Below are 25,579 nucleotides of genomic sequence, written 5' to 3' on the forward strand. Positions count from 1 at the left end.
GGCTGCAGCTCGGGCAACTGGGGTGATGAGCTGCCAGCCTGTTCTGCCCGTTGCCCACAAGATGCACCTGGGACGGAAGGGGGGTGAGTCCGAGGTGTCGCGGTGTTCTGGGACCTCCCCTACAGTGGGACCGGGACAGGGCCCCAGCACCTTCTCCTCCCTTGGGGTGCCTGATGGTCCCTGGGCCTCTACAAAGGTCGGGGATGCGAATGGATCCAGCATCCGACACACCCCCGGCACCTGGCGCTGCCAGTCCTGGAGGCCGGCCCTGGTATCAACAAAGGTCTGCAAGTTTGCAGCCATGGAGCTCAGAGAGTTGGCCATCCCTGTCTGTGTCTGGGCGACGCCGGCCAGCACCTGGCCAATGGCGCCGATGTTCTCAGCGATGGCCTGCAGAGACGGCATTGAGCGCCTCTGCGATCTGCTGCTGGCTCTGGTTCATGGCTGCCTGTGAGAGGGCAGCCATCTCCTGGGCCACGGACACCGCCTGCACGGAAAGCCAGCCCCACACCTTGCATACTGCGACCCATGTCTGACACCGTCGCATCCATTGCCTCCATCGCGGATGCCACCCTTGCGGTGTCAGCCTGGATGGCACTCATGACCGGCACCACTACCTGCTCCTGCACGCGGATAGACTCCTCCAGCTTCGTCTGCAGCTGCCGCAAGCCGGCCGTCACCCCCTTCGGTCATCCCTTGGTCCGTGACTGCATCGGGTCTATGGGTGGGTGTGGTAACTCCAGGAACCTGGGACCCGTCTGGACGGCAGACGGTTGCCTGCGCCGGGCTGCCCTCTGACTGGGTTGCTCCTGCCTCCACCTGCTGTACCGGGACAACTGTGTTCTGCACACCAGTTAGTGTCCCAGATGCCTCTTCGCTAAAGTGCCCAACCGAGGTGAGTGTCTCTGCAATGGTGGAGGGTGTAGGAGATAGCAGTGGTGTAATGGCGTGCTCCTCATCTGACCTGAAGGCTGTGGCCCCCTGGAGTAGTGATTCCTATCCATCTGTCCCCTGTGTGTGGGTGTTGTGTGCCTCAGTGTCCTGGGCATCGGTGTCCTGTGTGTTAGGGTCCTGTGTGTCAGGCCCCTGTGTGTCAGTGTCCTGTGTGTCAGTGTCCTGGGTCGGCTGCGACGGGGCCTGTTGCTGTGACTGCCCTCTTCGTCACTAGGTGTGGCCCGCCGGCGTCGCTGCACTCGCACAAGATGTGGGCGGAGTCTACCAGGTGCTCCGGGTCTGCCCCTGGCTCGTGGCCGCCCTGGAACGTCTTGGGGGGGGCGTTGTATGCCTGATGGGCCGGATCTGTCCCCTCTATCCCCATATTCCCCCTCCCCCCAAATCCCCCCGCCCCATATCCCCCTTGCCACATATCCCCCATATGGGATATGGAGGAAGGGGGTATATGGGGGAAGGGGGTGAAGGGGGATATGGGGGAAGGGGATATGGAGGAAGAGGGGTATGGGGGAAAGGGGTGAAGAGGGCTATGGGGGAAGGGAATATGGGGGCTATGGGGGGAGGGGGATATGAGGGAAGTTGGGGAAGGGGGGGTCTGGGGGAAGGGGGAATATGGGGGAAGGGGGCTATGGGGGAAGGGGGACATGGAGGAAGGGAGATATGGGGGAAGGGGATATGGGGGAGGGGGATATGAGGGAAGTGGAGGAAGGGGGGATCTGGGGAAGGGGATATGGGGAAGGGGATATGGGGAAAGCGGGATATGGGGAGATATGGGGAAAGAGGATATGGGGAAGGGGATATGGGGGATATGAGCAATGGGGATATGGGGAAAGGGGGGATATGGGGGAAGGGGGATATGGGGAAGGGGGTCTATGGGGAGGGGGGATATGGGGAAGGGGGATATGGGGAAGGGGGTCTATGGGGAGGGGGGATATGGGGGAAGGGGGATATTGGGGAAGGGGATATGGGGAAGGGGATATGGGGGAAGGGGGATATGTGGGAAGGGGAATGGGGATATTGGGGAAGCGGGATATGAGGGAAGGGGATATGGGGGAGAGGGGATATGGGGGGATATGCGGGAAGGGGGATATGGGGGAAGGGGTGATATGGGGGGATATGGGGAAGGGGGATATGGGGGAATGGGGATATGGGGAAGGGGGGATATGGGCGAAGGGGGATATGGGGAAGGGGAATATGGGGTAGAGGGGATATGGGGAAGGGGGATATGGGGAATGGAGATATGGGGGAAGGGGGGATATGGCGAGGGGGATATGGGGAAGGGGATATGGGGTAGAGGGGATATGGGGGGATATGCGGGAAGGGGATATGGGGGAATGGGTTATGGAGGAAGGGGGGATATGGGCGAAGGGGAAATAGGGAAGAGGGATATGGGTAATGGGGATATAGGGGCTATTGTGGAAGGGGGGATATGGGGAAGGGGAAGGGGAAAGGAGGGCAGGCAGTGGGGGTCTCACTTGGCGCTGGGTGGCTGGCAGCCATTTTGCTGGGTCTCCGGGGGTGGGGGCGTCATTTGTGCTGTGATGCTGCACGCATCCGTAACAGGTGATGCCGTCGCGAATAGTGTCACGCTACTCGCCCATTCCCGGCAGGAGAAGTAGCTACGTTTCAGGGAGCCCGACGCCGGAGTGATTCGCGCCGTATTTGGTGCTGGATTCGGGCCATCGTGCCGATTCATGGAGAATCCCGTCCGTCTTTTAGGACTTGTGGTAGGAAACTGGAACACCCGGGGGAAACCCACGCAGACACAGGGAGAACATGCAGACTCCACACAGACAGTGACCCAAGCAGGGTATCGAACCTGGTACCTTGGCGGTGTGAAGCAACATTGCTAACCACGGTGCTACTGTGTTGCTGTTAATGCATCTTAATTGAATTTCTTTGCATTGTAAAGGACGTGTTTCAATGGCCTTGTTGTGTCCGGCTTGGTGACAGGACGAGCCTGCATCGAGATTTGCGATGATCAAAATGTCTCGCGGGATTCAATGGAATCCCGCGGCACGACGGGATCTGGATCCCATTCGCGCTCTGACTGGGTGAGACCAGCCATAATGACACTTCAGGGGTCTCACAGGGGAGTTGAAATCCCCGGGTGGTTGGAGACAGGGCAGGGTGGTACCCTGGCATGCCCGTGGGCACCTTGGCACTGCCTCCCTGTCGCCATCGTACTGGTGCCCCCCTCCCGCCTCCTCCCTCCCCCACCCATCCTCTTTACCTTCAGACAGAATAACCCATCTGGGAGCTCAGCTTGAAGAATGTAAGCCAGTTCTCCAAAACATAAAAAGCCACTCCTAGCCTTTTGGATTAATTGCCAAGGCTATCTTTCAAAACTTTCCTTTCACAAATTGACCTTTCCACCATTGATGTAACTCATGCCTTTTCTTCGGTCGGTTAACTAACTTAAAAGTTTCACAATATTCCATGAGACACTCGAGTTAACAGACATCGATGTTATTACTGTGTAAACAGTTGTGCGATGCCAGCTACCTGCAACTCTGTGTACATTCCCTGTACAAATAGAAAAACGCCTTCCTAATCTTTCATCTCCATCTCTAGAAACGACCCTGCCCAACATAGCAACTAAATGTTTGTTAGACAGTCACAGTACAATCACCTTCTGGCCATCGGTATCACAGAGTGCTTGTTCTCTCGGGAATATTTTAAGATGTTTTCTCCGCATCGCTGCTGGATAATTTTTATAGTCCTGATTATTTATCAAAGTAAGTTGTACTCCATGCCATGGTAGGGACCTTGATTGGAATTTATTTTGTATTTTGTTTTCTAAGTGCGATACGTCCTTCTTTAAGGTGTTCAAGAGAAAAAGGCTAAAATAATATTTGACGTTGATCCAGCATTATTGCTTGAAAATCAACCTATTGGGACAGTGGTAGCAGTGGCTAAAGATGATACTATAGATGTGAATGATCCTGAAATCTCCCTCACGTTGGATGCAGTTGATGGATTTGATATCAATTCACGTGAGTAAATATTGGTTAATTTAGTAAATACTGTGCTTCATCAATAGAATTTATTCCATATCTGAAACTGATTTGCCTTTGTTTTATTTTTAGATTATTAGATCTTTGTTTAGAGTATGTAGCTCGTCATCTCCGTCTTGTACATATTGAGCAGGTTTCAACAGAGATTTGCCTGTTCCCTTGGGGGGAGCTGAAAATGGCTTACACTGCATTTTTTGGACGGGTGGGGGGGGGGGGGGGTAGTTCTGGCTGTTTTCATTATTTAAAACAGGGGAAAGGCTGGTAGGTTGGAAAGATAGGCATTGCTCCTGTTCTGCATATACTTACACTATTAAATACCGCTAGTCTAGTTTACATGGTAGCGCAGATGGGCTTTCAAGATTGTTATTACATGTCAGACATTCAGACTGCTCGAAAGGGAATATTTTCTACTTTAAACAAATAGACAACACACCAGTCACTTTATGCAAGCAAGAAAACACACTCGGAATGGCCCTGTGCTCTCAGAAGTTAATGGATATTGTTTTACAAGGAAATACTTCAACGTTAACACGTAGCCAGAAACTCTGCTACTGCAGGAGAATGGAGCTGTCAGTTCTGTCAGCGCATCTCCTATGAAGGCTCAAAGTGATTATTCCGCCACCATTGAGGAAATGGGTGTTCGAGAAGCTACATGAGGGCCACTGCAGAGTTGTATGCTTGGAGGAAATAGCGAGAGGTTATTTCTGGTGGCCTGGACTTGATGTGGAAACTAAAGAAACGGCTAGAACATGTTCTTCCTGTGCAAAGGGCGCAATTCTCCGCATTCACGATGGTGCGGAGAATAGCGGGGGTCGTACATTTTTACGGCCACGCTAGTCTGACACCCTCCCGCTATTCTCCCCCCCCACGCCCGACTCCCGACACGAATCGCTGCCGCCGTTTTTTTACGGCGAGCAGCGATTCTCAGCTGGCTGATGGGCCGAAGTCCAAGCCCTTTATGGCCGTTTTTACGAACGGCCAACACAGCTGTGTTTGCCGTAAAAACGGCCGTAAAGTTCGGATCTTGGCAACCATGGCACCGATTGGCACGGCAGTACCACGGCCGTGCCAAGGGTGCCATGGGCCCGCGATCGGTGCCCACCGATCGCGGGCAACGGGTCCGATTCCCGCGCACTCTTTGTCCTTCCGCCGCCCCGCTGTATCAATTCACAGGGTGGCTGAGGGGCATCCCGGCCCGCGCATGCGCGGGTTTCGCGCAAATGCGCGATGACGTCATCCGCGCATGCGTGGGTTGGAGTCTTCCAATCCGTGCATGTGCTGCTGACGTCATGTGACGCATCAGCCGTCGCAAACTCTGGCAAGCGGGCTTAACGAAATTCGTTAAGCCCGCGATGCCGGAGTTCACGGCCGCGGCATGCTAGCCCCGACCGGGGACCAGAATCGGTTCCCGGTCGGGGAGGGGGAGGCTGGCGTCAAACCCGCCCGTTTTTGACGCCAGCCTTACGATTTCTCCCTGTTTGGGAGAATCGCGCCCAAGAAACCTGCCACGCTTAGCAGCACTGTATCAATGGGAGTTGCCTGAAGAGGCTTGGCAACATGTGCAAGTGGATTTTGCAGGTCCTTTCGAAGGACGCATGTTTTTAGCAACTGCTGACGCCCCCGCCAAGTGGCCCGAGCTCACTACCAGCATTACAAGGGTTAATGTAGTACCATGAATAACCACTAGAGGGACCTGCATAGGCTACTATATAAAGCGGTGATGCTGGTCATTATGATAATACCACAGCTGTGATGTCGTCTACCTCATCTGACAAGACCATTGAGAAGCCAGGAGAAATGTTTAGTCGCTTTGGATTTCCAAAATAGCTGGTGAGCAACAACGGACCACAATTTGTCTTGCAGGAATTTGAAAATGTCCTACAAGAAAACATTCCATCCATGCCATAACAACCGGCCACTAATGGATCAACAGCACGCTTTGTCCAAACCATGAAATATGCTTTGAAAACAGCCAAAGAACAATGTTTGCTTATCCAACACCTTAACAAATCCTTTCTGGAATATCGGAACACCACACATGCTCTGATCACGCCCTCTCCTGCATTACTCACGATGAAAAGACAGCTACGTTCTGTATTTGATCTTCGAGAACCTCCAAATGCCAAGGAGATCGTGCGACAACATCGCCAAGTATATGTGGAACAACGTGAAAGCAAGGAATTACTCTCCAGGGGAGAAGTGGGTTCCTGCCACAGTCTTTGCAAACTGGACCTGCCTTTTACACGTTGACATTATCTGGAGGATACATACAGACCAGTTGCTGGCTGGGAAAACAGATCCGCTAAAATTGGAGCCTGTTGAGAATTCAGGTTTAGCTTTACCAAGTCAGGAATTTCCGGTGACCTCTACATCGCTGAGGAAGTCAATACCTCCCCCTCTCTTCAGGGGCAGAGACAACTTCCTGTTCCCATGTCAATGCCAGTTAAACCAACCACCGCTGACATCAGTGGGTCGATGAAAACGCCAGAGGTTCCTGTCAGTGTCAAGATGAAAAAGCCAGAGATTTGCCGTCGGCCGTTCCGAGATTGACCACCTCCAAACTGCCTAAATTTATCGTAGCAACTAACCTTTTGACCATTGTTCATGTTGCACTTGTTTTCGGGACATTTAAATTAAGGATAGAGGAAATCTTGGAGCGATTGTTCAATATGGCGGCAAAGTCTTCGCGCCGTCGTGAACGCTGTTGCGTTTCACGACGGTGCGAACAGGGCCCGGGCATGACCTATTCTGGCCCCCACAGGGGGCCAGCACGGCGCTGGAGCGGTTCCCGTCACTCCGGCCTCCATACGGGCGCTGCGCCAACCCGCACATGCGCAGCTGGGCCAGCTCAATCCTGCGCATGCACAGTTGGGCCGCGCCATCCTGTGCATTCACGGGGAACTTCTTACGCGCGCCAGCCCCAACCCAACATGGGGTCGGTGTTCAGGGGATGGCCCGGTAGAAAGTAGGCCGGGGCTGGGGGGGGGGGGGGGGGGGGGGGGGGGGGGGGGGGGTGGAGAGGCCGGCCTATCGATTGGTGGACCCCGATCGCGGGCAAGACCCCTTCGGAGGCCGTCATGCCCCCCCCCCCGGTGAAGGAGCCCCCTCCCCCCCACCCCCCAGAGGCCGCCCCCCCCTGAGCGTTCCCACCGCCGGCAGCGACCAGGTGTGACGGTGTCGGCAGGACTCTGTTGTGTTGGAGCGGCCGCTCGGCCCATCTGGGCCGGAGAATCGGCGGCCCGGCCGATTCCAGTGGCCCGTGCCAAATGCGCCGGCACAAATGGCACTGATTCTCTGCACCTCGGAGAATCGTGTGCCGGCATCGGGGCATCGTGGCACGGTTGCTCTGATTCTCTGGCCCAGCGCGGTGCTTGGAGAATCGCCCCCCCCCCTATATATTTGCCCCTTTTGGCTCACTGTACTGCTCTGCTGTAGTAATTTATGCAAGAAATTGATGTCATTCGATGGAAACAGCAGGTATGAGAGAGAACACACCAGAATAAAATAACGTCCCTGAGTATCATTCGCCAAATGCATAATGAATGTCTTCAAGCTGATGAATTCCTGGTGTTGAGCAGAAAAATACATCTGTAGCAATCTTGATTGCAGCCTTGATTCCAGAAATGGGGAGGTGTTATTGATGTCTCGCACTTGATGTTGAAAGAAGCTGGCTACATAACCGCTTTGGGGATACAGTGATCTTCACAGCCACCTCGGGAGATGGGCCAGTCACTCTTACATAGTTGAGCAAATGCTGAGTCTCCAGGAGAACTGGAACTATTAAATGCACTGCTTCTCTGTACAGCCTTCCTTCACTCTCTTACCAGCGCCTATCAATTTTCTCAATCTCAATGCCATCCTTACAGTCTGTCTCTCTCGTGTTTGAGGCAGAAAGACAAACCCAAGCAGAATGTCCACGTTCCAGTAATATCAAGACGGCAATCTTTTCATGGGGTGGAGGAGCTCTCGAAAATCCCTCTCTTAGTCTGGATCAGCGCAATGGAAGCCAAAAATGCTGCGCGTGATTGAATAGCCTCGTTGCGCCCGACTCGGTGATATGACGAGGCTATTAAATCTCGCATGATTTGCAACGTTCGGAACACCTTGCGTTATCTTGCGAGACGTCGCGATTAGGTGATATTTAAATATGCCGGTGCCTGATCTCCTGAGGCATGGGAATGAACGCCTGTGCCTGGAAAACCTCGCCATGGTGCCGTTTAGCACTGGTCCACACAAATGTGGCCCAGGAGTAACAGCACCTGGGGGGGTGCCCCCCAGGGCTTTGCAAGCCCCCGGGTGGTCAGGTTTTGGGAAAGGTAGTACCCTGGCAGTTGTGTAGGCACCCAGGCACCCTGGCACTGCCGGGATAGCAGGGGCACTATCAGGTTGCCAGGTTGGCAGTGCCAAGGTACCAAGGTGCCAGGTTGCCCATGCCATGAATTGGGCCTGGGTGTGCCCTGCCCTTAAGAGGAGCGATAAGGGGGACTCAAGGACCCACTAGGAGATAGGCTGGCACAGTCGGGGGGGGGGGGGGTCTGGAGGCTGCGGTGGGGTGTCCGAGATGGGTCGAGAGATTGGAGCAGCATTTAAAAATGGCTCCCCAACTCTTCCTCATCAGTATAGAAAATGAGGTAAGCCCAGCCTCGGTGGGACGTTCCTAGCTGAGGCCAAAAAAGAACAAGAGTCCCGTTTAGGTGCGGGGCTATTCTCGGTGTTCTTGCAGCACCTAGATAGACACCCAAAATGGAACTCTGTTTTGCGCATTAAATCGCGCCCGCTTTTGAATGTCATCAAAACATTTGCCAGTTACCTATTTAGTTCAAAAAGAGACCTGTCTGAATGTAGGTGAATATCCTGTTCAATAACACTTCTGCAATGCCCTTTGACTGTTAATGGCCTCCAATGGGATTAACATCCAGTAATTCACACATTTTAAAGTACAAAGAAAGAACAAAGAACAATACAGGAATAGCCCCCCCCCCCCCCCCCCCCCCCCCCGGCTCTCCAAGCCTGTGCCGGCCATGATACCACCCTTGGCCAAAACCCTAACGAACAAAGAACAATTTCCATGCGCAAATTTAGAAAATTCACTGACAGACCCTTATTCTAACCTAAGAATGATGCCTCACTCCTTCCAGACATCAGCTGACACACCTAAAAAGAATTAGTGCTAAATTAGCAGTGACCCAGGAGGAAACTAATATTTGTGTATGGGGAACTGTCATAATGGTAAATCTGCCATCACTGCACTTGGTTCCAATATCTGCCCACCCCGAAATGCAACAATGTGGTCTCTTTGGCAGTTTGCGTAGTTGATGACTGCACCCCTTTACCATCACCGCTTCTCCTATGTTGGACTGCTCTCTGAACAGTTTGTTATATTGTCCTCTCTGCCATCCTCTCAGCTGGGGAGGTGCAAATAAAATTAGTTCAATAATGCTTGTTTGCAGTGGTGCGTGTTAGTCTTACTCAGTCAAATATACAACTTCATTTGAGATGACGTCTCAAACGTTTCCACCAATGTTTGGTGTTTGTTTTTCCTATGGGTGCACTTTGAGACATGTTTTGTGTGAAAGGTGATAGACATGCAGGTTGCGTTTTGTTTGCTCGCTAACCAACCTTTGTCCCAGCCTGGCAAAGCCTCAATTTTAAAAGTTGCATCCTCATGTTCAAATCCCTCTAGCCCTGCCATCCTCTGAGATCTGTGTACTCCCTTGGCCTCATAGTTCCATCACTGGCAGCCAGGCCTCCAGTTCCCAGGGCCACAGGCTCTCTAATCCTCTCTTCTCCCTTATTTCTTTGACCAAGCTTTTGGCCAGCTGTCCTGACAGCTCCTTGGATGGTTCTGCATCGGATTTTGATTGATAATGTACCTCTGAGGCACCCTTGAAATGCTTTGCTGTGTTAAAGGAGCTGTATGAATACAAGTTGTTGATGTTTCGTGGTTTGCACCAGTAATCAGCATAAAGAAAACTTAAAAATAATATGGGTCAGATTATTGATGGGGAAATCTTTACACGGTCCATGAAAAATAAATACTTCACTGCATAAATTATCTTTTCTGGTTTTGTGCTGTCATTGTACTTAAATTCACAGAGAATCTAGGACCTTTCCTGAGCAGTGTATCACTTGTAGTGCCTGTTCCTTTAACCCTGTACTTTGTTCTAGACTTAAGTGTTGTATATATCTGTCTTTATGTTAGATTCTGGTCACATCACAACAACGAAAGTGTTTGACTTTGAACTTGAAACCATGGACACTTATTTTCTGCAAATTGAACTCTCAACAAGCAATTACAGTGACACAAAGTTTCTGAAAGTTATAATTCAGAATGTCAACGAGCCTCCAAAATGTGACGATCCAGATTTTGTCGCCGGAACAGGTGGATTTTGTTTTAATTTTAAAAGAATTGCAAATGTTTAAAGTAATATCCATGTTTCCAATATTGCTGTGGTATTTTGGGAATCAGGCCTGTGAGGGGCTGCGAGTAGGTTTGTCTGTGTGTGTAACTGAGTTATTAAACGGAATACTGCAAGGTTTAACTTATCAAACGGTTAAGTGCAAAGGCAAGCATTTTGAAGTGGAGATGAGCAAAGCTAAGGTGGATAAGCAAACAACTTGGATGGAAATTTGCATGAGGAGATAGGGAAGGTTTTGTTTGTGTTTACTTGGTGAATTTCTAAAGAGAAATGAAAGGAAGGTTTAAAACTGGTAATGTTTCCAAAAATCGTGGTCATGAAGACAACATGGAAGATTTTTGTATTCTGGGAAAGGTAATTCACAAAGAAAAGTTAAGAACACTGGGTTTAAAGATGAAAGAGAAAGATTATATTTAAAGAAAGATTAGAATCCGTGTCAGGGGAAGTGACCATGTGATATCTTGAAGGGAGTGTTGTGCTTGGAGAGACTGGAGAAGTAAGCAGCCTGTCGCCACCCACAGGGAAGTGTCTGTTTGTTCCAGAAAACATTTTTTATTACAAGCCCTGGATTTCAATTGTTGAGTGAGAGGGAGGGAGAAGCCCTGTGATATATCTCCCCTGCAGCAATAATGAGTGTCTTATGGTAAGATTCCTGGAATTTTACAGATTCAAATCTTCAGGGACGGTTGGCTGGAAGAGGATATTTATTTGTGAATCTAGCTAAGTAGAAATCCGTTACGAAATGCTGGATGACTAAATGCAACTGTGTAACTGTAATCTTGTGTGTCAGAGTTTTCTTTTCTCAATAAATTAATAAATGTTTTAATTCAATATTTAAAGTTTCCAAAAAGGTAGAAATGGAATATTCACTTCTGTCTTCAGTGCATATACCGTCGTGTAATAAAATTTTTAAAAATGTGACAGCTTGATCAAGTTTCTCTTTGCCCAGCGATTAATGCCTGCCATATCATAACACATGAAATGAAATGAAATGAAATGAAAATCTCTTATTGTCACGAGTGGGCTTCAATGAAGTTACTGTGAAAAGCCCCTAGTCGCCACATTCCGGCGCCTGTCCGGGGAGGCTGGTACGGGAAAATAGGCAATAGAAATAATTTTACAACCAAATTTATGTTGTAAAGCAAGTGCAGATTAGATGTAATTAGGTGTAATGTGGCTGTTTTATTGGCACATGTTTACTTACATGAAAAACCATTGGCTGTCAATGACCTTTGACACCGACCCTGCCAAGGTATATGAAATATGGGGTGGCATGTGGGAGCTGCGAACCCAACAGGAACACCTCTTGGTCACCCATTTGCCAAAGAATTCTGGAGTAGGATGCCAGGGCTGGATGGTTGTAGATGTTGTGCACATTCCAGGCTTGGATCCAATAATGAGAACCCCAAATGCCAATTGGCTGTGGTGACTCCTACATACTTGGCCAACCAACTGCTGCTCCATAAGTTTGAGGGTGAAGAAGCTCTCAGACCAAGCACCGTTTCCATCACAATCTTTCTGAAATGAGTGGCCCTGTTTGGGTGGGCCAGGGACTGCTCCCAACAAAGTTCTATGCAAACCGCTGGGGAAGGTCAGGCCCCAGAGTATCTAATCTCCAGCCTAATTTACAACCCTATCTTTCTGCTCGCAATAGGCCTAGGGTGGGAGGTGTGACAGAGGGCCCTTCAAAGATTCATATGTTTCAATCAGTTCACTTCTTATTCTTTGAAACTCTGGAGAATACAGCCCTGACAAACTCAAGTTCTCCACAAATGGCAGCTCTCTTACCCGAGGAATCTAGTGAACATTTCAGTGAATACATTAATGACTAACAGTCTCTCTTGCGATGATATACCCATTAACACCATAGATGGCCACTGTGGCAGCTGAACCATACTTACTTCTTGCGAAAGAGATCTATTTTCCCAGAAAACTATCTATTTTGAGTTGAAAGCTTCCGCTGACAAACTGCTTGGTGTGTTAACCCTTAACATGCTGCTACTAGTAATGACATTAACAAAGAAAATGCACTCATCACAAAAATCCATGTTGCTACATAAAGGGGCTAAATTTTCTTTTAAAAGTTCCAGGAAGGTTTGGGTCGAGACATCTAACTGCTGGTTACAACATGGCATGAAGATGCTAACCCATTTCCCATGATCAGGAGTTATTAGTTAATTAAGGGGAGCACCTTGCCTGAAAGCAGAGCCTGTCATTGTTGGGAGGAGATCCAACAATGCTACAGCATGAATGAAGAGGCAAGGAACATTTATGGGGGACAGAATTGTTCCAAAGGTTCAGAAGTGATGAATAATTTTCTGTTCTTGAACTTGGAAGTCTACATTAAATATGGGTCTGAGGCATAATGGGAAGGAGAGGTGGCCACTACTGAGTTCTCACCCACCAAAGAGGGCATCAGCAGGCCTTTTGCGCAAGTAAACAGATTCCTTTACCTGTTAGTTTGTTGGATCAGTGCAGACTGTGAGTTAGGGAGGGAAATAGGCTGGCTTATCATGTCCCTTTTCCCTGTTCTAATTACCATGATGGTAGGGGTGAAGACAGTGACCAGAGACTTTTAAAGAGGAGATGGAGAGAGGGATATATAACATGGTAGCACAGTGGGGTCCTGGATTCGATTCCCGCTTCGGTCACTGTCTGTGTGGAGTCCGCACGTTCTCCCCACATCTGTGTGGGTTTCCTCCGGGTGCTCCAGTTTCCTCCCACAAGTCCCGAACGAAGTGCTGTCAGGTGAATTGCACATTCTGAATTCTCCCTCTGTGTACCCGAACAGGCGCCGGAGTGTGGCGACTGGGAGATTTTCACAGTAACTTCATTGCAGTGGTAATGTAAGCCTATTTGTGACACTAATAAAGATTATGAGCAAAAATGATATCTGCACTTGCCCTCAACATTTGTTGTTCTCTACACTGCCAATGAGAGCAGGTTTAGCTCAGTTTGCTGGACAGCTGGTTCAGGATGCAGAGCGAAGCCAACAGCATGGGTTCAATTCCCATATTGGCTGAGTTTATTCATGAATGCCTGCCTTCTCAACCTTGCCCCTCGTCTGAGGTGTGGTGATCTTCAGGTTAAATCACCACCAGTCAGCTCTCCCGCTCAAAGGGGAAAACAGCCTATGGTCATCTGGGACTCTGGTGATTGTCCTTTTTTACAGTGTCAATATTCTCCCTCAAGATTGGATTGCATCACAAAGTAATATTCAACGCAGAGTTTATGATGTAGATGTTTCTATGTCATAAAATGCCATTTTAATCTTATTAATGTTTTGAATAAAAATTGAATAAATTCTACTGTACATACGCACAGATGGTCTTCATTGCTAACTTTAGTGGGGATGAGGCAGTTCAAAGTTGATCATTTTGATACTTGATTGAAACAAAGGTTTACATCTATTGCCAATGTATTTCTAAAAAATGTTAATAACTTTCTTAGTCTCTGTGGATGTTGCTGAGAATATTGACAAAAGCACCTCTATCTATCACATCCATGCTGAAGATGAAGATATTGGGGACATTCTGAAGGTAGGTATTTTTTCATGCGTGGTTCTAATGTACAACATGGTTTTCAGATGTGTTTTATCATTATCAGAGTGATTATTTTATAATTGGACAGCATAATACACATATTGGAAAAATAGAACAGAAGTTGCCGTTTTTCTACCCAAGGCTTCAAGGAACAGCAACTGTTCTCTTTGATAATTTGCAAAAAAACCTTGGAATCAACCCAATTTCACAAAGATAATGGTATAAATAAAGTAAGAATATTTTACATAACAATGAGACAAAAAACAAATTTGAATTAAATTATAAGATGGAGGTGACCCTTCAATAATCACAAAGGTATAACTTTTTGGTACGTTAACCTGAAGTATAGTTTCATTGTAAATCTTTCTGGCTTGTTAGCCTTTGGAGCAAAAGTTAAAAGAACATGTAGCTCTGCATTTATTTAAGAAATAACTAAGGTTAAAATAAGTTAGGTTATTTGTAACATTCAAATCAGCCAACAGGATCTACTTGGCCTGGGAGAACAAGAAAACTCTTCTTTGCGCTAGTAATCAAGTCAGTCTTTTATTATGAAGTAATGTATGGGCAAGTGTTGTTATTGGCTGGAGACCTGTAAACATCCAAAACATAAAACCCACAAGATTACAATTGAATGGGCTTTGTCATTTGTTGCATTTATGCGCACTCTAAGCCAAATTAAAACTTTAATTTGTTAAGCAAGATGCTGTTAGAAATGTGGAGATCCAAGAGAAATTTGAGGACCTACAGTCCCACCTGGCAGGAAATCTCAGCCAAGATCCACGGGCTATGTAGCCACTTGTGACACCCAAATGTTGCCCTGGCCAAGATCAGTCAACCCAGTACAAATCCAGATTAAGTGAGACTTTCTCAGACTGCAGGTCTCAGAGACGGAGGTGTTCCTGCTTTTTGAATGGCCTGTTGTCTTCTCAACGCAACCACAGTTATCTATTATTCTTGGATTCATTCCGAAGACAAGTCGGGTCAAAACTTCTTAAAATTCATTCATGGAATGTGGGCATTGCGCTGACTAGGCCAACACTTATTGCCCATCCCTAAATGCCCCTTGATAAGGTGATGGTGAGCCACCTTCTTGAACCACTGCAGTCCATGTGGCATTAGAACAGAACCCACACCCCACCTAGGCCCACTATCCCACCCTATCCTCGAAACCCCAATCAACCTGCACATCTGTGGACACTGTGGGACAATTTAGCATGGCCAATTCTAACCCGCACCTAAACTGCACAATTTTGGACTGTGGGAGAAAACTGGTGCACTGGAGGAAATCCATGCCGACACGGGGAGAATGTACAGACTCCACGTAGACAGTTACCCAAGGTTGGAATTGAACCGGGCCCCTGGTGCTGTGAGGCAGCAGTGCTAACTGCTGTGCCACCCACAGTGCTGTTAGGGAGGGAGTTCCAGGATTTTGACCCAGTGACAGTGAAGGAATGGCGATATATTTCCAAGTCAAGATGCTGAGTGGCTTGGAGAGGAACTTCAAGCGGTGGTGTCTGCTGCCCTGTCCTTCTAGAGGTAGCAATTGTGGATTTTGAAGGTTGAAGGTGCTGTCTAAGGAACCTTGCTGAGCTCCTGCATTGTATCTTGTACATTACACACACTGCCGCTACTGTGAGTAGCTGGTGGAGGGATTGAATGTCTGTGGGAGGGGTGTCTGTTAAATGGGCTGCTTTATCCTGGAAGGTGTTGTCATAATATCCACTCATGTATATAATGAGGTGCAGACAGGCAGTGATTGACACACAGGATGACCAATGGACACACAACACAGAACAACCAATCACCAGACAGGACACCACCACTATAAAGCCCACAGGGCATTAAGACTCTCTCTCTCTCTCTCAGGACCCAGCTACTGAGACAGTCAGAGTGCACAAGCTAGTGAGCACTATTACCATGCGGTAGCTAGTAAGTCTGGTCAAGCCAGTAAGAGGTCATCAGTTGGATTAGTAGAGTGTCAACCCACAGCTGAACGTGTACAGCAGTCCATAGTTAAATAAAACAGTGTTGGATCATCTCCTGTGTCAGACGTTTGTTTCTAGCTTCCCTGCATCCAGTTGCAGTCAACGTTGAACCAACCTGCCTGACAAATCAGGTATCAATCTTCTTGAGTATTGTTGGAGTTGCACTCATCCAGGCAAATGAAGAGTATTTGGGGAGCGGATAGGTTTTGGGCAGTCAGTAGGTGAGTTACTCACCACAAGATTCCTAATCTCTGACATGCTCCTGTAGCCACAATATTTCTATGGCTTGCCCAGTTCAGTTTCTGGTCAATGGTAACCCTCAGGATGTTGATGGTGGAGATAATGGGTAATGCCAATTAATGTCAAGAGGCAATGGTTTGACTCTCTCTTTTTGGAGTTGATCATTGCCTGGCATCTGAGTGCCACAGATTTTACTTGCCACTCTCAGTCCAGGCCTGGATATTCCGAAGAGAAGTAGGGTCAAAACTGGATACTGTATTTGGACATGGATTACTTCAGTAACTGAGGAGTCACAAATGGTGCTGAACATTGTGCAGTCATCAGCAAACATCCCCACATCTGACCGATGCAGTCATTCTCACCTCATCTCTGGAGTTAAGCTCTTTTGTCTATGTTTGAACCAAGAACATAGAACATACAGTGCAGATGGAGGCCATTCGGCCCATCAAGTCTGCAGCGACCCACTTAAGCCCTCACTTTCACCCTATCCCTGAACCCAATAACCCCTCCTAACCTTGTTGGTCACTAAGGGAAATTTATCATAGCCAATCCACCTAACCTGCACGTCTTTGGACTGTGGGAGGAAACTGGAGCACCCGGAGAAAACCCACGCAGGCACAGGGTTAACGTGCAGAGTCCGCACAGCCAGTGACCCAGCGGGGAATCGAACCTGAGAATCAGGGGCTGTGAAGCCACAGTGCTATTCACTTGTGCTACCATGCTGCTCAAGGCTGTAATGAGATCAGGAGCTGATTGACCCTGGCGTAACCCAAACTGAGTGTTAGTGAAAAGGTTATTACTGAGTAAATGCAGCTTGATAGCACTGTTGATGACCCCTTCAAATCACTTTACTGATGATCAAGAGTAAATTGATGGCCGGTAATTCACTAAATGGGATTTGTGCTGTTTCTTGTGTACAGGACTTGTCTGGGATATTTTCCACATTGCTGGGTAGATGCCACTGTGGTAGCTGCACTGGAAACGCCTGGCTAGAAGCGCAACAAATTCTAGAGTACAAATCTTCAGTACTATTATCAGAATATTGTCAGGACCCATAACCTTTTCAGTACTCAGTACCTTCAGCCGTTTCTTGCTATCACGTGGAGTGAATACTGACACCTGTGATGCTGGGGAACGCAGGAGGAAGCCGAGATGGAATATCCACTAAGCACTTCTGGCTGAAGATTGTTGCAAATGCTTCAACTTCATCTTTTGCACTGGTGTGCTGGTATTTCCCCGTCATTGGGCATCGGGGTATTTGTGGAGCCTCCTCCTCCAGTGAGGTGTTTAATTGTCACCACCATTCACAGCTAAATGTGGCAGGACTACAGAGCTTAGACCTGATCTGTTCATTGTGGGATCACTTAGCTCTGTTTGTCACTTGCTGATTATGTTGTTCGGTTGTGCAAGTAGTCCTGTTTTGTAGCTTCACCAGGTTGACACTTCTTTTTAGATATGGCTATTGATACTCCTCGCATACTCTCTTGCATTCTTCATTGAACCAGGATTGATCCCTTGGCTTGGTGCTATTGATAGTGTGGTGATGCATACCAGTATAGTCATGGACAGATGCATCTGTAGTAGGCAGGTTGCTGAGGATGATTTTCCCTCTAGTTGCGTCCCTCACAACTTACTGCAGACTCAGTCTAGCAATTATGTCCTTCAGGACTCGGCCAACCCGGTCTGTAGTGTTGCTTCTGGCCACTTTTGGTAATGGGGGACATTGTAGTCTGCTACCCAGAGAACATTCTGCTTCCTTGTCATCCTCGGTGCTTTCTCCAAGTGGTATCCAACATGGATGAGCTGATTCAACAGCTGAGGGGATATGGTATGTGGTAATCAGCAGAAGGTTTCTTTTCCCATATTTGACCTGATGCCATGAGACTTCTTCAGGTTCATAGTCAATGTTGAGGACTCCCAGAGCAACTCCTTCCCGACTGTAGATAACTGTGCTATCCAAAGATGTGCAGGTTAGGTGGATTGGCCATGCTGAATTTCCTCTTAATGTCCAAAGATGGATCGATTAAGTGGGTTACCAGGATTGGGCGGGGGAATGGAATAGGTAGGGTGCTCTTTCGGAGGGTCCGTGCAGACTCGATGGGCTGAATGGTCTCCTTCTGCACTGTAGGATTTATTGGAACATCTATAAACTTCTATGAACACCTCAGCTGGGTCTGTCCTGTCACTGGGATAGGGCATACCCTAGGATGGTGATGGTGGTGTCTGGGACATTTACTACAAAATATGATTCCGTGAGTATGACTATGTTAGGTTGTTGCTTGACTAGTCTGTAAGACAGTTCACTTAATTTTAGCACAAGCCCCCGATGTTTGTAAAGAGTACTTTGCAGGATCTATAGGGCTGAGTTTGTTATTGTCATTTCCAGTACCTAGGTCGATGCTGGGTCATCCATCCAGATTCATTTCTTTGACGTGTTTTTCGAAGTTTAATACAACTGAGTGACTTGCTGGCTTCTTCAGAGGGCAATTAAGAATCAGCGATATTGCTGTGGGTCTGGAGTTAACTGTAAGCCAGACCATGTATAACGGCAGATTTCCTTCCCTAAAAGACATTAGTGAACCACATGCGTTTTTGCAACAATCAACAATGGTCCCATGGTCATTACTAGACTTTTAATTGCAAATCTGGATTGAATCAAAATTCTACCATCTGTCATGGATTTGAACCTGGGTCCCCAGCAAATTACCCTGGGTCTCTGCATTACTAGTCCATTGGCAATCCCACTACATCACTGCCTCTTCGACAGCAGCCCTAAGGGTGGTATCACATCGACTGCTTGTTACACAAACTGCCCGATATTCAGTTCCACTTCAGTCAATGGAATTGAAATCAGATGTATCACTAGGTGGCTAATGGAACACTGTCTGATTTGTATCACAGTCCATGACGAATGTCCACCTCGGGGTGTGGCTATTTGTTTTGTATGTGGGAGAGAAAGAAATGCCGGTAATCATACTAAGACAAATGTTCACGTGTTGAATATGTTCGTTTTCATGTCTGCATTGTGTTATGTTGCTTTTCAAACTCATCATTTGATTCTTTTAAATACTAGTACAAGATTGAAAGCAAGAATTCATTCCCAACTGGATGTGGAAATGTTTTCAGCATTGACCAAAGATCTGGTGTTCTCTTTGTTAATTCTACACTGGACTATGATGCAGGATATCACGTAAAATCTCATCTACTTGTCTTTACTCGATTGAAGTGTTACATCTAGAATGTTGCATGTGTTGAAGTGTCATGAGCAAAAGTATTATGCATTGCAAATACACATATTACACCTGATTGATCCACATATTATATCATAATCAATTGGTCGTACAGAACTTGAGAATTACTGAAAAATACATTTTGTCAAAGCTTTTCATCTTGCACTCATCAGGATTACACAGGTTGCGCTTTATGCACCTAATTCAGCATCGAGCTTGTCTGATAAGTAAATTCCTTGGACTCGGTTTAAAAGGTTGCCAATAAGGCCAATCTTATAGCTATATATCATGCAAACTCATGAACAGGCCTAAGGCCATCACTTTTGCCCAGTCAATTCAGCTTACCCTGGAAAGGTAAGGCAGGGTGGTCATTAATTCCTGCCCGTGGTATTCGCCACAAACAGGACACTGTTGTCAAGCCAAAAAGCTTTCTGCCTATCACACAAGTGAGTAATGTGCTACATGAATTTCAGGGTCGGTGTAATACTCGCTACGTAGGGCATACATCCCAAAGGACCATATCAAACAGCATGTCCCTTCCAATGATCCCAACAGGCAAGGTATATGCCATACCCAACTAGCCCATGCTTGAAAAGGTCAAAACGCAGTGTCCAACGTTTGATGTGATTCTATGATTAGACAACACTTACTTAATAATCCTCAGTGTGCTAAATAATTTGCTAACAACCACATTCAGAATTGTCAGACAGGTTCACAGTGTGGCGCATTTGCATGCACTGGAAGCTACATATATTAATGCACAGAGTCCTGTTCTTTGCAGACAGAAAGAACATGTGCACACGTTGCGTCTGTTTCAACTAAACACGGTAATGGCCTGACCAATCAGTATCAAGCTGCCTTGTTTGAATTTTCAAACAATGTTTGGCAGTTAACTGTCAGTCATCATTAACTGGTGCATTCTCCATGGCAACATCTCTACCAATCAAGTCCACTTGCCAACCAATCAGCACTCTCTTCTCGTACAGTATAAAGCTTTTGTTTCCACATTGGAATGCTTGCAATTGTAATGATAGGTGCTTTGACAAAATATCTTTTTTCAGCAATACTCAAATATCATGTTCTTAAACAATAACAAATCAAATCTGAACTTCAGAAAATTGCTAAAAAGCGTAAGAAAGCCTGTCGTTTCATGTAAATTTCTGCTGACTTTGATAACCTGCCCTTTCCCCATAGGATGAAACTCAGGATTTACTGTAGCTGCCACACCGGCTGTGCCTGAGTAATTAGCCTCTAACTGAAACTCATGATGTTCCCAGTTAGAATGTGTCTGCATATCAGGTTGAAGCTTTTGTGCCCTTAAAGGACAGACCAGGTTAAAAAAGAGCAGCACCTTAGAATCAGACCATTGTCCAGAGAGCAATAAACTCCACTCCATCTTTCGATGAAGTTTATTATTGATCTGAGCACTCCTGTTGATGTTACATAATATTTTTGCTACATTTACAGTTAAAAGTCACATGTTTTCCAGCTAATGGCTACAGGAGACATGTTATTAATGATTTACATTTACCTAACACCTGAACTTCCATTGATACTTATAATAAAAAAGGATCTTCAGTTTCACTTTGCATCAATTAATATATTCAGTTCTCTTAAATTAGTGGACACATTATGCACTGAATCATGAAGTTTGGCAGTTCACTTAAGTACATCAGTAAAAGCACTATTTCATAGTGTCACAGTACCCAGACCAGACCCCAATTTATATTCAGAAACGGGACGAGACACCAACAATTTTTCAATTCGTAAACTGTGAGGAATGGATACCTCACTCCAGGAGTGATTCCACTGAGAACAAGGGATCTTTTATATGAAAACAAACTTAATTATTAACACAGGATTAACCCCATTAACATTCAAGGAACAAAAGCAGCTTTTCAATTAATAGTTATCCAGTTCCAACAAAAAAAGAAAGGTTTTTGAGCTTCATTTCCCATTACTTTGAAAATGTCAATTGAACAAAATCCACACACAGGTCAAATGCCACTTATTAATACAGATAACATTCAGTGGCTTACAGATTTAGTCACCAAGTCCTTGGGAGAGAAACTTTCAAACGTCAGTCTGAGAAACACATCTCCTTTCCTCAGAATCCAGAGCAGAACTCTGAAATGAAATTAAACTAAATACGGCAGATACAGGGCAGGGCTGAAAACAAAACTAAAAACAGACCCAGCCCCTGCCATGAGTGACATTACAGCCTGCTTAGCTATTAACCACTTAATCACAGCTTTATCAGAAATTTAATCTGGATATTTTAACCTGAGTTCTTTTAATAACATTCCTGCAACAGACACATAATACAATACGTATAACAATTTCCTACATTCATCACAGTAGGTACTGTACAAAAAGATCAAAAATAATGGAATATTGAAATTCATATCCAATCTTAGGTTATTTTCTTGACAAATTCCTTCATACCTTTGCCCCTCCCTATCTCTGTAATCTCCTGCGGCCCCACATTCCTCTGAGATATCTGCATTCCTCTAATTCTGGCACATTCCTAAATATAATTGTTCTATCATTGGTGGCCATGCCTTTAGTTGCTTATACTATGGAATTCCCTCACTGTACCTCTTTACCTTGCATTCATCCTCCAAATCACCTCTTAAAATCTACCTATTCAACTAAACTTTTGGTCAGCTAACGGATTGGATGCTCCTCTGCCCAACACAGGCAGAGAGATCAGCGATCGGGCAGAGATTCCACATCATAAAAAAAGGGATTGCGCCTTTCAATGCTTCAGTCCCCCACTAGCAGCTGTGTCGAGGTTCATGCCCCGTGTCAACAGGAGGATGCAAATAGGTCAAAGTGACCCATTTGTATTCTATTAATGGGAGGTCAAAGTGACCCATTTGTATTCTATTAATGGGCTGGACATCATATTATCCATATCTCTGTGATTCTCTGGTCCTCTGGGCTGGATTCATGTTGGCGTGGAATGGACCCCCACCGGAGACTGCCACCAGAGATCCAGTGGCTGGCCCCCTCCCCCCCCCCCCCCCACAATGCAATTCTGGACCACCCCCTGCCCCACCATGGGATTTATTGAGTCACCCCCCCCCCGCACAGTAGGCACACATGAGGGTGACCCAAACCCCCATCGACCCCCACCAGAGACCCCCACCAGAAACCCGATAACAGACACCTCCCATAACAGAGATCCCCCCTCCCCCAATAACAAAGATCCCTGCTTGTAAGCTAAAGAGCTGTCCTGACAGAAACAGTGGGAAAAAAAATCACTGCTTTGGATCTCATCTTTCACCTACAGCTGCTGCCTCAGGCAGAGAAAGCAGCATCTGTAAATTCCTAGAGAACGCAAACCACACCATAGGGTTTACACCCCTTCAAATCCTTTGGTCTGCATGACTTTTATTCACATCAATGGGAACTTGCTTTTACTAGGCTGTGATTGACAGCTTCCAGAGAGCCAGATGTCTGGATTGTTTAATTTCATTTCCCGTCATGCTTGAATGTATCTCAAGTATCCTGCTGTGAAACTAACCACAATGTTTATAAACATCTAGCTATGATTGAAGCTCTTGACCACATCACTCCCTCTTTTTCTCAGCATAAAGCACTATGCTGCTTTACTGCCAACATCCCCTTATATGATTTGGGGTCTTACTTTGATTCATAATGCTCCTGTGAAGCACCTTGGGACATTTCATTACATTGAAGGTACTGCATAAATATACATTGTTGTTATTAATCTGTACAATTATTCTCCTTACTTTCTGTATTTTCATTAGCTCTGCCCCATTTTGGTGGCATGGTCGTTCGGTGGTTAGCACTGCTGCCTCACGGCGCTAAGGACCCGAGGTCGATTCTGGCCACGGGTTACTGTCCATGTGGAGTTTGCACATTCTCCCCGTGTCTACTTTGGTCTCACCCCCATATTGCAAAGATGTGTGGGGTAGGTGGATTGGCCATGTAAAATTTCCCATTCATTAGAAACAATTAAAAAAAAAAATTCTGCCCCATTTTAAGAATAGGTCCATTCATTTCCAAACATGATGAAAATTATTTGGTCTTTAAGTCAATTACTGTTTGTTCTACTTTCGGCACATTTAGTCCTGAAAGAATCCTTAGAGGAAAAAAAAATGTGCTGAGAATTAAACATGCCAGGAATGATACCCCTGTGCACGAATAAACAGACCCCAGGCACACCAAATATAGGGCTTCAATTTATCAAACTGGCAAGCTATTGGCACCGAATTGGCATCCCCAGGCAGCCCTTTATTGAAGAGGCCTTGAAGATCTGGCCACTTTGATCCCACCAATAGCTTTCAGAGTTCTTAGCAGCGACCAGGAAAGACACTGTTGAGGGGATGGGGGAAACATAGGAATCGGGTGTGTTCACCCCGACTGGGGGCAGGAGGCTGAGATCAAAATTAGGGAGTGGGCAGGGGAGGTTGGTCAGCAGCAGTTCAAAGTTTTAATGTAGGGTCAGGAAGAGCAGTCATGCAACTCCTCGCTCCACCATTAGGTAAGTGACTTTGTCAGACTTAACCTTTTTGGTCGCAGCATGCAGTGGTCCCTTTAACAATTAATGTTTAGGGCACACGTAGATTTATTGATGGCTTCAGTGCAAGAGGATGATGCCAAATGACTTGACACAAGAATGGCACATGCCGATACCACATCCCAAAATAAGTTAATGCTCTTTTTAGGAATAGCAGATTTTCCTTCCTATTCCAATACAATGTCCTGCATAGTTATGCTTGTGAAAAGCATGCACATCCTGCCTGCCACATTAGGCTCGGAGGCACCTTTATGGTGCCCCAGAAATTGGACCTGACAGCATTGAATTTCAAAGCCCCTCCGTTTTTAGTTGTTCCAAACACACATTACCCTGTGACAGTGGAAATTCAGGAAACTGACACCTACCATCTGACAAAATCTCATGAATGGCTTCAATGGCTCATGTCCGTTACTTAACATGAAGGATTTGAAAAAGAGGCCCAGTCCACGATCCTCCCACTCTGCAAGTATTAACATCATAAGATGCCAATTAATAATATTATAAATTCCTCTTCTTGCTATGTATTTCCCAGAAATAGAACCACTGTGGGTTATTGGCTTTGCCTTTTTTATCTGTACAAAGGCTATTTTGTTTCTGTGTAAAGTGATTAGTCTAAGTTTTAAAAATGAATTCCTTTCAACTTGCTTCATGTGACCAAAATGAAGCTACAATTGACATCTCTATTTATAGAAATGCAGGCTCGGTATTCAAGTTGAAGACCAACATAATCTGTTCTGCCAAGGAACTCTCGTTGTCAATGTTCGAGATTTGAATGATGAACCTCCTGTGTTTAAGTAAGATGAGTTGATCAGCTCACTATTCTTTTTGTTTTTGTGCATTCTTAGTGATGAGTGGAAATTGAAATACATTTTAATTTCCTATTTTTCCACTGTCAAAACGTCACTAGCTGATCACAATTTGCATATTCCCTGTTCAGCTGAGAATGGTTTACAGGATTGTTAGCTGCAATGTTATTATTTTTTCAGCAGTGAGGAGGGCCTCTGTCATTTGCAGCCATTTTGTGCATTGCAACTTTCAATTAGATCATGACCGATATGTGCCTTAAATCCATTTATCTGTCTTGCTCCCATATTACTTAGTAACCTTGGCTGACAATTTATCAAATTCAGTTTTAAGATATCCACCACTCTTTGTTGAATAAGCAAATTCCTGACTTACCCAATGAGGTATCGTTGCAAACAGAAATTCAACTATGGGTACCGAATTATAAAAATGCAAATGATTACTTATCAGACAGAATTAATTTTTCTCCCCAGTACCAGTGAGACGGAATGATCTTAATCCTATGCCCTTATCATGCTCAGGGAGCCATGATGTTGAGGTACCGGTGTTGGACTGGGGTGGGCACAGTGAGAATCACTAGCTTTCGGAGCGCAACTCACCTGCTGAAGGAGCTGCGCTCCGAAAGCTAGTGATTCAAAACAAACCTGTTGGACTTTAACTGGTGTTGTAAAACTTCTTACTATGCTCAGGGAGAGCAGTGCACTCAGTGTAAGTGCGAAAACAAGAAAGGTAATGGAAAATATGAATAATAAGATATATTTGTGCAAAACTAGAAGCTCTTGTACTGAGGCACAAGGGTTGAAGATTTTGACTACAGCTTCTCAATAAATGATCAAGTCATT

General features: G+C 46.3%; 1 protein-coding gene across 1 annotated transcript in view; it reads left to right on the forward strand.

Annotated features, from left to right (window-relative positions):
• The window catches only part of LOC119973792 (DE-cadherin-like), a 70,318-nt gene that overhangs the window by 41,057 nt on the left and 3,682 nt on the right, over positions 1-25,579 (forward strand). Inside the window, exons 2-6 of the mRNA XM_038812217.1 lie at positions 3,777-3,947; positions 10,171-10,350; positions 13,838-13,926; positions 19,228-19,344; positions 24,624-24,727. Coding sequence (XP_038668145.1) covers positions 3,777-3,947; positions 10,171-10,350; positions 13,838-13,926; positions 19,228-19,344; positions 24,624-24,727 — 661 coding nt within the window. The remainder of the gene's footprint in view (positions 1-3,776; positions 3,948-10,170; positions 10,351-13,837; positions 13,927-19,227; positions 19,345-24,623; positions 24,728-25,579) is intronic.

The sequence above is a fragment of the Scyliorhinus canicula genome, chromosome 11 (assembly GCF_902713615.1).
Source record: "Scyliorhinus canicula chromosome 11, sScyCan1.1, whole genome shotgun sequence".
Taxonomy (NCBI): Eukaryota; Metazoa; Chordata; class Chondrichthyes; order Carcharhiniformes; family Scyliorhinidae; genus Scyliorhinus; species Scyliorhinus canicula.